The sequence below is a fragment of the Cucurbita pepo genome, chromosome 12 (assembly GCF_057944985.1).
Source record: "Cucurbita pepo subsp. pepo isolate OVF chromosome 12, ASM5794498v1, whole genome shotgun sequence".
NCBI classification, from domain to species: Eukaryota; Viridiplantae; Streptophyta; class Magnoliopsida; order Cucurbitales; family Cucurbitaceae; genus Cucurbita; species Cucurbita pepo.
Genome location: NC_141809.1, coordinates 13,682,927 through 13,697,984, shown reverse-complemented (window position 1 = coordinate 13,697,984; position 15,058 = coordinate 13,682,927). Strand labels below are relative to the sequence as shown.

The window sequence follows — 15,058 nt, the reverse complement described above, 5'->3', positions numbered from 1 at the left end:
ATCCACCCCCCTTCGGGACCAACGTTCTCGCTACTCTTTTATTCCTCCAATCGATGTGGGACCGCCCTCAAATCCACCCTCTTTGGGGCCAGCGTCCTTACTGACATACCGCCTCGTATCTACCTCCATTCGAGGAACAACAAGAATGCTACACATCATCCAATGTCTAGCTCTGATACCATCTATAATGACCCACGCCCACCACTAGCAGATATCTACTTACTAATTTTAACATGTAATGTTGGAGAGATTAATAATTGACTTAAACATAAAAAGTTTAATTTTCTTAAATAATCAAAACTTAATTAAATATATATGATATTAAAATATCTCAATAATCATAAAAATAAGTAATATATTAACAAACTCCATTGTATTTAATTTTTTAAATACTACTTTAGTTTTGATTTAATTTTTGGATTTAAATGCCTGTTAAAATTAAAGAATAAAACGATTTTTTTTTTTTTTTAATATGGAAAACTAAATTGAACCAAATTTATAAATGATAATTTAAAATTATCCTAATTGCGTTAAAACAATCTAGAAAAATCCAGATAATATGACCTGACAACCACGTGGCGATTTGCCATTGGCCACCATCCGATAAGAAATATGTGCTCAGGAACGCACGGCGGATCCCAGTTATATATATATCGAAGAAGAAGAAGAAAAATCTCATTTATTTTGTTGTTATCCAATCCATCGTCGTTTCAGATCAAAGAATAAGAAAGTAAAGAGAATGGCAGCGATCTCCGGCGCGACTATGGCGGTCTCAAAAGCGGTGGCTGACTCGCCGAAGCTCGAATCGTCGGTCCTTCGATCCGCCCGGCTCAACTACCCATGGAAGAGGTGGAGTGCAGTTCGGTTGCGCGCCGTTGGACCGGTGTCTGCCGCACCGGACCGGATATCGGAGAAGGTGGTGGAGAGTATAAAGAACGCGGAGGAGACGTGCTCGGAGGATCCGGCGAGCGGCGAGTGCGCGGCGGCGTGGGATGAGGTGGAGGAGCTAAGTGCGGCCGCTAGCCACGCACGTGACCGCCTCAAGGATTCGGATCCGTTGGAGGATTTTTGTAAGGATAATCCGGAGACGGAGGAGTGTCGCACGTATGAGGACTGAGTAATTTCTTTATATTCCGAATTTATTTAATTTTTTTTTTTTTTTTAATTTTATTTAAGGTAGGAATGGATCTGGTTTGTGTTGGTTATGTGAAATGTAAATTACTAGAAAATATTGAAAATATGAATCTGGTGACGAGCATCAATTCTCATAGCTTTGTTCTTTGAGTATTTATCAATCTATTGGCTCGACTAAGTTTAGAGCATGACTTTGATACTATGTTAGACGCTATTGGCACGACTAAGTTTAGGACATGACTTTGATATCATGTTAGACGAACACGACTTTCTACAATGGTATGATATTGTCCACTTTGAATATAAGCTCTCATGTCAATGGAGATGTATTCTTTTATTTATTTATATATATATATATATAATCATTTCCTAAATTAGTGCACGGGGGACTCACACCCAACAATCTATTGTTTTCATGTTGTCTACGGCCGCATACTCGTTCCAAACCCTTGTTTTTATGTTAAGACAAGACTTTATTAACACGGAGATCTACACAATTAAAATGACTCAAAATGTACGATAAATGTGGTGGTTAGTCTTAAATTATTCTATCGAGATTACAATCGAAAGGGTAGTTATTGCTTATTTTTGCTATAATATTGCACTTTTACCTGCCAATTTTCAAACACTTTTCTAAAATTTTGTTTGTTATTATATTCTAAAATATATATTTTTAAGAACGAAGCCAAAAGTAACCTTGGTGGAACGTGCTTATGACAATGACAATCCAAATTTTAGTTGTCTTGCTCTCACAATTGTAATTTTAGTTGTCTTGCTCTCACAATTGTATTGCGAGTTTTGATATAGTACAATCGTGACACTGATATCGTATATATATAGCCATTTTCTTCGGTAATTGGATGAACATGAACCACGTCATTATCTTTGATTAAATCAAAATTTAACTGATTTTGAAATTGATAAATTCAAAAAATTTATCTAAAATCCATAAATGGAGGAAAATGTGAGCGTTGGGGTACGATTGTAAATATTTGAACAAAATTAAAAAAATAAATACGTTATAGGAGGAACTGTGAACAACAAAGTGGCTGTAGTTTAGTGGTGAGAATTCCACGTTGTGGCCGTGGAGACCTGGGCTCGAATCCCAGCAGCCACACACCTTTTTTGCTAATTTTCCCTGTTATTTTTCTATTTATTTGTTTATTATTTTTATACGACCCTAATTTTCCCGCCAAAACAACACTTCATTTATCCTTTGCCGCCAAGTCATTTGCGCTCAGTCGTATCCTCAGAATCTCCATTTCCCTCTCTCTGCTTCTCCATCTTCTTCTTCGAGGGTCAGCCATGAAAGATACTGGACCTCTGGACTTCAGCGCCGAAAGAGGTAATTAATATCTACGGTTTATCGCCTTTTCCTTTGTCTCGAAATCGTATTTTAAAGCTAGCTGTGGTTCGTTTTCAGTTCTCGCAAAGGAGTTCCTTGCGAACTTCGCCGATGCAAATGGTGAAGCCAAGTACTTAAACATCCTGGTAATGCTTCCGCATTTTCGTTCGCGTTTCTCTATTGTAACTGTAAATTTGCTTGGTGGCTTAGTTTGAAAACCCTAAAATTGCGATTACTTCCTGTGATGTACTCGTTTTTGGTCTGACGGTCTATTTTGTTTCTTGTTCTTTATTTCGATTGATTTGTTTTTTTTAGCAAGAGGTTGCAAATCGCAGAGTCCGAGCAATTCAAATCGATCTCGAGGATCTCTTTAATGTACGATTTCCTTACTCTTGGCCCATTCTCGATATTATCTCTTTGTTTAGTTGAGTAACAAAGTTGCACTATTGGATTTCAGTATAAGGACTTGGACGAGGATTTCCTCAAACGTATTACAGAAAACACCCGGCGATATATTGGAATTTTTGCCGATGCTATTGATGAGCTCATGCCGGAGCCAACAGAGGCGTTTGTAGATGATGATCACGACATACTAATGACACAAAGGTCTGATGATGGACCTGATACTAACGATAACCCTGACCCACGCCAAAAAATGCCGCCAGAAATCAAACGATACTTGTGAGTTCATTGCAACTCCTCTTTCTTCAGAGTTCATAGTTGAGAGTATATAGAAAATTAGTCCAGCATGACTAGCACTTTTTAGTTCAATACACAACGGCTTTTACTTTTGTACCGGGCTTTATGATATTTGGCACTGCGTTTTCTATTATCTTTTAAAAGAAGTTCGTTGAAAATCTGTCCAGTTGGTTCTGGACTAGGACCACTATATGGGTGATGTTTCAGTTCTTAACTTGGTTTGTCTCAAGAGTGCTACCTAATTGGCGTTCTTACTTGTCTGGCTTAAAAGACTAACGTGTTGAATTACAAACATGTTCATGAACACATAATTTAGTTATCATTAATCCTAATAGAAGTATGTGGCGGTGCATGTCATTGTTTATCTATTTGGATTCATAGTATAGATAACATACCCCAGCTGATAATTTAATATATGTGCCAATGCTATTGTTTAATCCGTTGGATTTTCATCCAACCGTCCTTTTTTCACTGAATTACCTACTGTTTGCTTTTATGCTTCAAAGGGATTCTGTCATTTCCAAATTGCCTTATGCCCGATCAATCTTATTGCAGTGAAGTTTACATTAGAGCACCTTCAAAGGGCCGTCCGTTTACCATAAGAGAGGTCAAAGCGTCATATATTGGTCAACTTGTGAGAATATCTGGTATTGTGACACGCTGTTCAGATGTTAAGCCGTTGATGCAGGTGGCAGTTTATACATGCGAAGACTGTGGTTTTGAGATATACCAGGTCATCTAAATTGTAAAGATGTTGATGCTTACCATTTCTTTTCAACAAGATATAAAACTGGGGAAATGAATATTTTCTCGGTGATAAATTATGATTTTATTCTGTGCATTAAAATTGTGCGGTCCGTCCCCCAATCCTAATGTCAACTTCTTTTTTTCTCCCTCTTGGATACGTCATTTCTTCCCTACTCATGTAGTCACTTTTCTTCTTCACAGGAGGTAACAGCTCGAGTCTTCATGCCTCTATTTGAGTGTCCATCTCAGCGTTGTAGAACAAACCAAACGAAAGGCAACTTAATTCTTCAACTCAGAGCATCCAAATTTCTGAAGTTTCAGGAGGTTTTTAATTAAATTCTTCAAAGTGATTGCTGGAAAAATATTTCTATTTCAATTTCATAATATGATTGATATTGGTACTAATGCATGCCATTACATTTGGATTGCAGGCCAAACTTCAAGAGTTAGCTGAGCATGTTCCGAAAGGTCATATTCCCCGGACAATGACTGTTCATCTCAGGGGTGAACTAACAAGGAAGGTTAGTTTTCTTCTAATGAATCTTCACTGGTTATTCCGAGAGTGACTGGGATTTTTGTTTAGTGTGGCTGATTAATCTATATCTAACTGGCAAGTAATGCTCGTGACCTCGAAATGCTTACTGGATTTGGCCATCATGCCAATCTATTCCTTTTTTCACATGGCTATGTCATCTTGAGACTTCTAGGAACAATTCCAATGGCTTTCAATAATAATTTTAGAACTTTCAAGTTTGCTTTCAGCTTCTTTGAGTGCAGGATTTTAATTTCTGTTTCTTAACCAGAAATGTCGAAGTTTAATATGACACCCTAGATGCAGTTCTTTCGCTTTATGTGTAATGGTTACATGATGATTATTTGTTCACAAGTCATTTTTCTGACCGTTATCAGGTAGCTCCAGGTGATGTTGTTGAACTATCAGGAACTTTTCTGCCCATTCCTTATACGGGTTTCAGGGCAATGCGTGCTGGTTTGGTTGCTGATACATTCTTAGAGGCTATGTCAATCACCCATTTCAAGAAAAAATATGAGGAGTATGGCAGCTTTCAACCCTCACCCTTTTACTGAAATAAATTTCATCTACAATCTGCCTTTTGCGACATTTCCACATTGTTCTCAGCTTTGTTTCTTTATGAACACTCTCTTAAAGTGCCCTATTGTGTTAACTTAGTTGAGGATAAAGCTTACTTGTTTAGTTGTTTCATACTGCAGATACGAACTTCGAGGAGATGAGGAGGAACTAATTGCACGTTTGGCTGAGGATGGTGATATTTACAACAAACTGGCACGATCGTTGGCACCTGAAATTTTTGGTCATGAAGATATTAAAAAAGCTTTACTGCTTCTTCTTGTTGGTGCTCCTCATAGAAAGTTGAAAGATGGGATGAAGGTAAGAACATAAAATTGTTCGAGTATGTAGGATGCATACGACGTTGTTCCTATTAATTTCTGATGCTGCAATATACGGATTCCTTACAAATTTCCATGAAACTCTATTTCCTACCTCCTTTTTCCGTAGCTATTAAGTTTTGTAAATAATTATTTACCTCAACTCTTTAATGATGAAATTACAATTTGCAATTTCAAACTCATTGGTCATTTCAGATTAGAGGAGACTTACATATATGTTTAATGGGTGATCCTGGTGTTGCAAAGAGTCAACTTCTTAAACACATCATCAATGTTGCTCCCAGGGGAGTCTACACGACTGGCAAAGGTAGCAGTGGTGTTGGTCTAACTGCTGCTGTTCAGAAGGATCCTGTCACAAATGAGATGGTCCTTGAAGGAGGGGCATTGGTGAGGCACATACTTCACGTCTCAATACAAATTTTGTTCTTTCTTTCCCTGGTTTCATCATATAGCTTGTGATATATCAAAGTTTCATTGAGTGTGAAATTGACTTTTAATTCAGGTGTTAGCTGACATGGGAATATGTGCAATTGATGAATTTGACAAGATGGAAGAATCTGATCGTACAGCAATACATGAAGTCATGGAGCAACAGACCGTGAGCATTGCCAAGGCTGGAATCACCACGTCTCTTAATGCCAGGACTGCTGTCCTTGCTGCGGCCAATCCGGCATGGTACTTGCGTATCTTTTTTGGCCATTTTATGATTCTCTCATTCTACTGGGTTTCTGTTTCAACTTTTCTTCAAGTTTTGTGGGATTACTAAGTATGCTTACATGTATCTTTACAGGGGAAGATATGACCTCCGTAGAACTCCTGCTGAAAACATTAACCTTCCTCCAGCTCTATTATCAAGATTCGATCTTCTTTGGTTGATCCTAGATCGAGCTGACATGGATAATGATCTTGAAATGGCTAGACATGTTGTTTATGTCCATCAGAATAGAGAATCTCCTGCTCTTGGCTTCACCCCACTTGAATCATCTGTTCTTCGGTAAACATTACCATTGCCTTTTTTCTATGCATAATGAAATAGGAAGTTTGGTGATTTCAGATTGATAGGAGGGTTTTCTTTAGTTTATTTACAAAATAAACAATCAGAATCCTCATACGTGCTCTTTTGTATGCTTGAAACTACATTAAAATATAATTATCAATTTACCATCTTTTGCTTTATCATCCATTTCTGTATAATCAATCAATAAGCTATATATTTTTTATTTCGAGAATTACCTCAGAGTTCTGTTTATTATGTAGGACTGCCATTATCATCAAAATTTCCACCATCGAAAGAGATTTTCCTAACAGAGATCTATTGATTCCATATACGTTTTTTTTTCAGTTATCAAATCTTAGATTGTAGTATGCCTGTGTATTAAATGCAAGCATTAGGACCTCATTATCTTCAATTCTCACCTTTTAAATTTGTACTTTGTTGTTTTGGTGGTTGGGCCAGAGCTTATATTTCCGCCGCAAGAAGATTGTCTCCTTACGTTCCCAAGGATCTGGAGGAGTACATTGCCAGTGCCTATTCCAGTATTCGACAGGAAGAAGCTAAATCTAACACTCCCCATTCATATACCACAGTGAGAACTCTACTAAGCATTCTTCGGATATCAGCTGTAAGTTTTATTTTGCATTTATTCATATGAATACCCTATATACTCTTCCATATTTTATTATTCCCCCATAGACTAAAATATCAAGTAGAGGCAAAGATGTTCATTCCCCGCTTTTTTAATATTCAATTATATTGAGATGCTTTTGTCCAAGCTGAACCCTTACGCCCAGCTTGGTTGGGTTGGTAGACTAGAGTGCTGAACACGTTGGTCATAGTAGGCATCCATATATGTATTTATTATTGATGAACTCATGAAACTTTGAAATGAACTCATCCTTCACAGGCTCTAGCGAGGCTTAGATTCTCCGAGACTGTGGCCCAAAGTGATGTTGATGAGGCTCTAAGGTTAATGCAAATGTCAAAATTTTCTCTATACTCAGATGACCGTCAAAAGTCTGGTCTAGATGCTATCTCAGATATCTATTCAATCTTGCGCGATGAAGCTGCCAGAACTAATAAAATGGATGTGAGCTATGCACACGCCCTTAACTGGATTTCCAGGAAGGTCAGTTGTGATTCTTATTCTTATAGTTGTTTACCGTTGGCAATCCTATATCATTATCGACCCAGTTAGACCCATTTGATAGAATAAACATATAAAAACACTTTATGAAGTTTCTACTGGTTCTTTATCTTATTTCAAATCTTTTTTTTTTTCGCAAATCATTTCAACGTAAAAATTTCTAAGTTTGCTGAAGTCCACAATTTGTGGACTTTGATCCAAAGATCCATTCTTCACAAGAACTTACTTTCGTCAAAACTGCATCTTAATTATTCGAAATTGAAATGTTTGCCTTTTTCTTTTTCAGGGATACAGCGAAGCTCAACTAAAGGAATGTTTGGAGGAGTATGCTGCCTTGAATGTGTGGCAAATACATCCACACACCTTTGACATTCGGTTTATAGATGCTTGATGTGCTATTTGCATTATTGAGTTACTGACTGAGAGGTAGTTTAAATTGGTTTAGGACAAGGTCTGACCGACAATCATTTAGAATGTAGACCGAGTAAAAAGCTAAAAAATCATGGAGGTTTTCATGTCGTATCTATAGCGTAGATGTGGATGTTATCACAATTTGTAAAAGTGTAGTACAATGTTAAAATTTCAGGGATTATTTATTTGCAACCACTTGTTTCATGAGTTCCAAATGTGCTTATGCTTGCTTGGCCTTTTTTTTTGGGAGATAGAGATGATTCCATTGTGTTAAATAAAGTTCTAAAAGGAACAGAATAGCAATTGGAAATTGCCAAAGAACTAAGCGATCAGGAAGGAGGGAAGTTGTTTTGATCATTTAGCTTTCTTAGTTAAATTCAACACTAAACAATATTTCTGTTCTCACCCTCTTTTGTTATATATAGGAGGGAGTAATGGTGGTTGTTTGGTAAGGGCTGTTATTGTTCTGCAACATTATTATTAATAACATGCCATTCTTCTCTCTGCCGCCTGCTTTAATCTCCGGGGATCTCAATTTCTCTCCACTGGTCTGCTGTCCTTCAGCTAGCGATCTGATTTCTCTCTGCCAAAGATCACGGTCAGAGGTATGACAACCTTATTCATCACTTTCGTTATTGCCATTTACATCAAAACAAACTTTCCTAGTTTTATTGATTATTTGGTGGTACAGGCAAGCATTGATTATTTGGATTTATTTGGTGGTACAGGCAAGCAATGATTATAATAGTATTGCAAGAATACAACTAAGTGGTCGCAATGTCAGCATTGCAAGAATACAACCAAATGGTGGCAATGTCAAATTGTGTTGGATGGAAGCAAGAATATTTCTTTCATAGAGATTAGAGCTAATTCGAATTGAAAGGTGATATAAAATCTCTATAGTTAGCGGCGCATTCATTATAGTTAGAAACTCCAGCTCTGTATCAAGGTCATGGTCGATGTTGTCACTATCATCTAATCTTGTTATCCAGGAACTTGTCTAGAAATACTCTAATGAAAAGAAGATAGGAGTTTGTGATGGGAATTTATCGCTAGGTAAGAATACGGTCGTTCAATTCCTATAGAACTTATCACTAAAATATCACTAAAATACCCCTAGCGGCAAAAAGGGTCTTCCCTCCAATGGGAAATTCAAATTCAAACTATTAGGTGGAGGCACTTTTGGCGGTGTGTTCTTGGCCAAACCTATTACTAAATCATCCTATTGGAGATAACGATAGTGTGGCTATGTAGCTGTCAAAGTAGCTTCTGGAGGTGTACATTAGCCGACTTGATTAAACAACACAAGCAAGCAATTGCCTGAGGAAGATATTCCAAGGAAAGATCGAGAAAATGCTGTGTATGCACATAAAAATGGGGTAGCATTATATCCAACGAATGGGGGACGGACCTAGAACAGATCCTAAAACATTTCTTCCATCAACGTCTCTGCAAGTATACATCTATCTACTCTACCTTCGTTTAAATGCAAACAGAAACAAAAGCTCTAGAGATTCATGGTATCAAAATCTTCTAGCACGTAGTAGTTTCTGTCAACTGCTCTTGAATTGCTTTGTAACACACGAGACTGCAAACAGGAAGCTTCGACTTAGAATCTCGATACTTGTACGGATTCAAACACGATGGACCCGCGCAGTTTTCCCGCCGTGGTGGATATCTGAAAGCATACATTGTACAAAGATTTTCACACCATTAACAGTTTACTGTGTATGGGGCAAGTCGAAAGGCAGTGAAGAAGATAAATACCTGCAGGGTCGAGACTCGAATATGCTTGGAAGGCCCATGTCGTTCGGGAAGGTCACCACGGTACCAGAAGGGCCCATCACCCATCTGATGGTGTTTGACAAGAGCTTCTCGGCATTTGCAGCCTTCTCCTGTGAAGAGTTGAGGGAACAAAAATCTAACTTATGGTCTTGTACTATTCATAACACTAACACATAATTAGAAGTTATAAGATTACAATACCTGAGCTAATTCTTCCTGGCGCTTCTTCATTTTATCTTCCCGCTTCTTTCGGCTTGAATCTTGACCGAGTATCTTTCTGATCGCCTCGGCCTACAAGATTCATTTAAAACAGGCTTCGTTCCAATCAGGAATAGTGTATAAGAATATGAATGAACCATAGTGCAAATGATATCGTGAAGAGAACAAACCTCGGATTCCCGAGCAGCCTTCTCAACTTGCATTCGTCGTCTTTGTGCAGCTTCCGCCTTCTTAAGTTGTTGTTCCACATCGGTGAGTTTCTCTTTTTGCTCTAAGAACAAACAAAATGTAAACAATTAGAAATAGTAACAATAAATTTTTGTGATTAATGCAGTGTCAATTTGGATAGAAGTTGCTTACTTCGGGGTGGAGCAGGCGGTAAACCATTTGGGAATTCGATTAAACTAGCACCTCGAGCGGACGTTGCATCTTTGCTAGACTGAAGAGCTCTTTGACGTGTGGTAAGAGTCATTTCTCTCTTACCGTCCATCAATGCATCGATCGATTCCTTCCTCTGCTTCTTCTGATTGGCTTCAACATCACCATCAGAAGCTGATTCTTCTTCTTCCTCATAATCCTTGTCTTCCGACGCCATATCAGATCTAGCCTTCTTCCCATCTTTGTCGTGCTTCGATGCACCATAATTCTCTACGCTAGAAATGCTGGAGAGCTTTCGCTGCTTCTTGATCGGTTCATCACCATCATCACGGTATCCTGCATAAGCCTTCGAAGTTTTAAGCTTCTCCAAATACCGTATCTCATCATCTTCGTCGTCATCAAAATCCCCATTAAGAACACGCCTCTTTGAGGCTCTTTTACTCTTTCGAACCGACTCTGCTCCATGCTTCCCAGCCATCTTCCCTGTCAATGTCTCCTCCTTTTCTAGGCCAAAGCCACCTTGTGAGAAGTCTCTCCACGGAACTCCATGTAATCTGCCTCGTCTTTCTGAAGGTGAATGATTTCCAGTAAAGTTTTCCTGCTTTCCGAAACACATTGGAGAGAAGAAAAAAAAATCAGTTTCGAGTGTTGCTAACTTATTTGGTTATAACGTGCACGATAGCACTAACATAAACTTCCATATGAGTAACGTTCAAAAGTACCTGAAAGTTATGCTTGTGTTGCTGCCTATGACCATCGGAAGGTTGAGAACCCTTCGAAGAACTGCCTTTCGACGTGCCATTGGGAGGGGAAGTGGCTCGAATAGTACGGGTGACCCCACCAACCCTAAGTTTAACCTTCTTAACCTTGCTATCATTTCCTAATCCTTCAGCATAAAGTCCTTTCTGTCCAGAACTCGAACTTTCACCACCATACCTTCCACCATATGGGTCGATGCTACTCGACTCCGATTCAATACCATCTGATGCCTTGCTCGTGCTTCTCCAATTAGCAGGAGCAAGGACACCTTCGCTGCTGCGTTTGTTATCATTAGCACTTTGTCCCGTTTCACTACGGTAATATGAATTATAACTTCCATCTTTTATGCTTCTTTTAAGAAAATGTTCGTTTTCAGCCCCATTAACAGATGAGCCTCTGGATACACATTGATTGAGACTTAATTCTTTTCTCCTAGAACTACCATCACCACCACCATTCTCATCACTGGAGAACTTGACTGCATCATCAGAAGGTGGCATCGAAGATGACGGTGAAGGATCTAAACCTTCAGCTAGTTGCTGTGACTCGAGTCGAGGACGACGGGAAGTTCGACTCCTTTTCCTCCTCATAGTAGAGCTTCCATAAATCCCCGACGTCCGAAACTCTTCCATTACTAATTGGCAGTAAGACCACACAACACTAAGCCTACGAAAACCGAATCACAATAATAATAGCAGACTATTTCAGCAAACCTGAGAAGAACCAAAACAGTGAACCATTCAGTAACAATAACCAGCACAAGAACTTCAAACATGAACAATCCACAACCATTCCTAAAGAACAATCAGAAAAACAAACAGATAAAAGGAAAACACAAAACCAATGCAAACAGAATGTGCAATCAATTGCAGCCTCAACAAGAAGAAATCAAAAGGATCTCGATTAATGTATTCATAACACCTCCAAATCAAAAGCCAAAAGCACAACCTCCATACAAATTTCTCATAAAAAAAGCCCACAAACATGCATCGTTACTTACGAAGAAGCAAAACTAACAACAACCCACCAAGCCAAAACCTAAAAACAGGGCAAAAATCAACAAACCCAGATGCTAAAACCCAACAACGAAAAGAAAAACAAAAACCCAATGAACATTAAAAGGAGATAACCCATTACCTGGCGAAGAACGAGCAACACCACCGTCCACCACCAAGAAATCGCCCGACCCACGAACCCACCAGGGAAAAGAGAGAGACCCAGATGGATAAACGCAAAGAAAAACAAAAGAAAGGGAAAAATTAAACAAGAGAACGATGGATTGAAGAAGAGGAAGGAGAAGAGGAGAAGAAAAAGGAAATTTAGGGTTAGAAGAGAAGAAGAATTGGGGAAAATAATGGGAATGAGAGAGAAAGAAGAGGGAGTGGTGGTGGTGATGGTAAAGGAGAGGACTAATAATCTCCCTCTCGTTCACCATTTTTTTGGCTAATTCCACTCCACCCCCTCTCAAACCCTCCCCCCAAAATCCCACGCTGTGATTTTTTTTTGGGGGTTCCCTCTCTTTGTCAAATGCGGTCACCGACTCACTGAGCCAACTCGGACAGACCCATCTTTCTCTTTCTCTTCGCCCCCCCTTCTCTCCATTCCTCTCCTCTACTCACGCTGCAAGTATGTGCGCATTTTAGTGTTCTGCGCCCATTTTAGCGCATTTTAGTGACAATGGAACGCCCTTGTTCATTACACGTGTGGTCTGGATTCGTCCGAATAATGACTTAAATGCCCCCTTCATTCTTAGAATATTACGGAAATGGCACTTGAAAATTTCAGCTTTTTGTAACTGAGCCGCTTTTGGCGGGTTCCAAGAATCAGTCGGGTCGTTTATTAGAGCTTTCTTCGTAAATTCGTTGAATTGCCTTTTTTGGGTCATTTTATTATTATTTTAAATTTAAATTTAATTGTCTTTCTCATTTAAAAAATATATATTTTTTTTTAACTTTAATTTATAATATTTTAAAACTTTTTAATTTTATATTTACATATTCACTCATATGATATTGTAAATTAAACGTTAATCTTAATCTAATAGATAAAATACTGATAGTTCAATATCTACTTTTATAATTACTTAGCTAAAAAAGAATATCATGCTAATATGCTACACATATATCATTTATCTGAATAGACGTGTAGAGAGTATGATGTACTTTGACATTTATCTTTCAGAAAAATGCTATAGCAAGTAGGCTGATAAAACCGAGCGAGAGTTCAAGCTTCTAATTTCATAGGGACTATAAATCTTCTTAAAGAATATTTCATCACAAATATAACCTCATAATCGAAATCGAGATGATTCGATTGACACGTTTTCAATGGCACTTACAAACTCATGACCTTGGATGAATCACTTTACTCATGAGTTAGCAATCAAGCGGAAAGAGACCGGTTAAAATAAGCTGTAGTGGCAGCTCAAGCTCATCACAGGATTGTTGGGCGATGTTTTTGGACACTGGGTTGCGGTCATCTTTCGGGAAGCTTCTCTTCTTCTTATGGCATTAGGGACATGTCTCCGAGCAATCCTTCCAACATTATAATGAATATCTATTTCTTTTACATAGTTTTGAAACGTTTATAAATAGTCCAAATGAACGAAGGATGGGTGAGATGGGTATCATTAAATGGTTTATAGGTGGAATGATCATTGGACTTCATTTTAATCTAATTATCTGAATCTCACAAATATTTTGATCAAGAGCCTCCCGGAGATCGATACAATATCATGGAACAAGAGTCATATGTTCCACCCATGGTCCATCCAACAGAAGAACAGACATGTTGAGCTAAGCGATAGAATTACTTGACAATGATAGTCATCACTGTTTGGCTCCATTAATAGAGTGTGAGATCCTATAAAAGTGTGTAGTCTCTCTCTAACAGAGCACGTTTTAAAAATCGTGAGGCTGACGGCGACACATCACATGTCAAAGCAAACAATATATGTTAGCAGTGGGCTTGAGCTGTTACAAATGGTATAAGAGTCAGACACATGTGGCGTGCCAGCAAAGATGCTAGGCCTAGAGAATGAAACAGTGGGCTTGAGCTGTTACAAATGGTATAAGAGTCAGACACATGTGGCGTGCCAGCAAAGATGCTAGGCCTAGAGAATGAAACATTCCTTATAAGGGTGTAGAAACCTCTCATTAATAAACACGTTTTAAAATCGTGAGACCGACAACGATACGTAACGAGTCAAAATGGATAAATATCTATTAGCAGTGAGCTTGGACCGAGAAGAAGATGTATAGATTTTAAGTACTTGCATTTCTCAACAAAGACCTGCATCAGTAAAAGCCAAGTAAAAAGCACCGGCTTTGACTGTATGGTTGTTGAAATTCATGAATATGGAAGTCAGTAATTCATACCCCACCTTGGCAACACGATCCATCAGGTAATTCAATTGAATTTACAATACAAGTTCCCATAAGCCATTGACAAGTCATCTGGGTCAAACTCTAAAAATTTCCCTGAAGTCTTTACTAGAGATCGAGGGTAATTATATGTTGTAATTATCGACCATAATGACGACTGTTTTCCCACTAGTTATAGGTGATATCAAAATTTGATGAAGTGTTGAACACAACTATTTTGTGAGAAACACTCGGGGGAACTCTTGCTTACCGGCTCCCTGAAACCAAGAGAGGAGACCGAAGATGCATGAGATGCAAAGGATACTATGGATGAAAGAGTGAGCCTCTCTCCTATGTTTAGGAGTAGAGAAGAGAGCACCTTCAACCGACAAAGTATTTACCGACAAAGTATTTCTTTCCTTTACTGCTTGGCCAAGATGTGTTAAACAGAACCTTCTTAAAAAATCTCTCTAAAGGTGGATAATGGGATGATCTGCTCCTTTGACTTTTTCTTTTTCCAATGAGACGACTGTTTTGACTTTTTCTTTTTCCAATGTGACGACTGCTTTGACTTTTTCTTTCTTTTTCCAATGTGACGACTGCTTTGACTTTTTCTTTTTCCAATGTGACGAAAGTCCAATGTGACA

General features: G+C 38.5%; 2 protein-coding genes, 1 non-coding gene and 1 pseudogene across 5 annotated transcripts; 3 read left to right on the top strand and 1 right to left on the bottom strand.

Annotated features, from left to right (window-relative positions):
• Positions 1–675: 675 nt before the first annotated feature.
• Positions 676–1,270, top strand: LOC111807283 (calvin cycle protein CP12-1, chloroplastic pseudogene; annotated as a pseudogene).
• A 909-nt stretch (positions 1,271–2,179) lies between these two features.
• On the top strand, positions 2,180–2,251 carry TRNAH-GUG (transfer RNA histidin (anticodon GUG)). Its single transcript has one exon. It is a non-coding gene; the product is annotated as a tRNA-His (tRNA).
• Positions 2,252–2,319: 68 nt separating this feature from the next.
• On the top strand, positions 2,320–8,115 carry LOC111806732 (DNA replication licensing factor MCM7). The gene is made up of 15 exons (XM_023692170.2): positions 2,320–2,479; positions 2,558–2,625; positions 2,795–2,854; positions 2,937–3,160; positions 3,734–3,911; positions 4,127–4,249; positions 4,357–4,446; positions 4,835–4,977; positions 5,156–5,333; positions 5,549–5,740; positions 5,856–6,028; positions 6,144–6,347; positions 6,810–6,975; positions 7,258–7,479; positions 7,784–8,115. The coding sequence occupies exons 1-15, from the start codon at positions 2,440–2,442 to the stop codon at positions 7,886–7,888; spliced, it is 2,166 nt and encodes a 721-aa protein (XP_023547938.2). The 5' UTR covers positions 2,320–2,439; the 3' UTR covers positions 7,889–8,115.
• A 1,156-nt stretch (positions 8,116–9,271) lies between these two features.
• Positions 9,272–12,645, bottom strand: LOC111806731 (uncharacterized). Of its 3 annotated transcripts, none has more exons than XM_087129113.1 (7): positions 12,187–12,644; positions 11,013–11,715; positions 10,273–10,888; positions 10,083–10,183; positions 9,895–9,984; positions 9,676–9,803; positions 9,272–9,586 (listed from the first exon to the last, which is right to left on the bottom strand). In XM_087129113.1, the coding sequence occupies exons 2-7, from the start codon at positions 11,679–11,681 to the stop codon at positions 9,442–9,444; spliced, it is 1,749 nt and encodes a 582-aa protein (XP_086985239.1). In that variant the 5' UTR covers positions 11,682–11,715; positions 12,187–12,644; the 3' UTR covers positions 9,272–9,441. The 3 variants fall into 3 exon arrangements, with proteins under 3 accessions (XP_086985239.1, XP_023547936.2, XP_086985240.1); XM_023692168.2 differs by having other exon boundaries at positions 11,013–11,762; positions 12,187–12,643; XM_087129114.1 differs by lacking the exon at positions 9,272–9,586 and having other exon boundaries at positions 9,895–10,007; positions 11,013–11,762; positions 12,187–12,645.
• Positions 12,646–15,058: the final 2,413 nt, after the last annotated feature.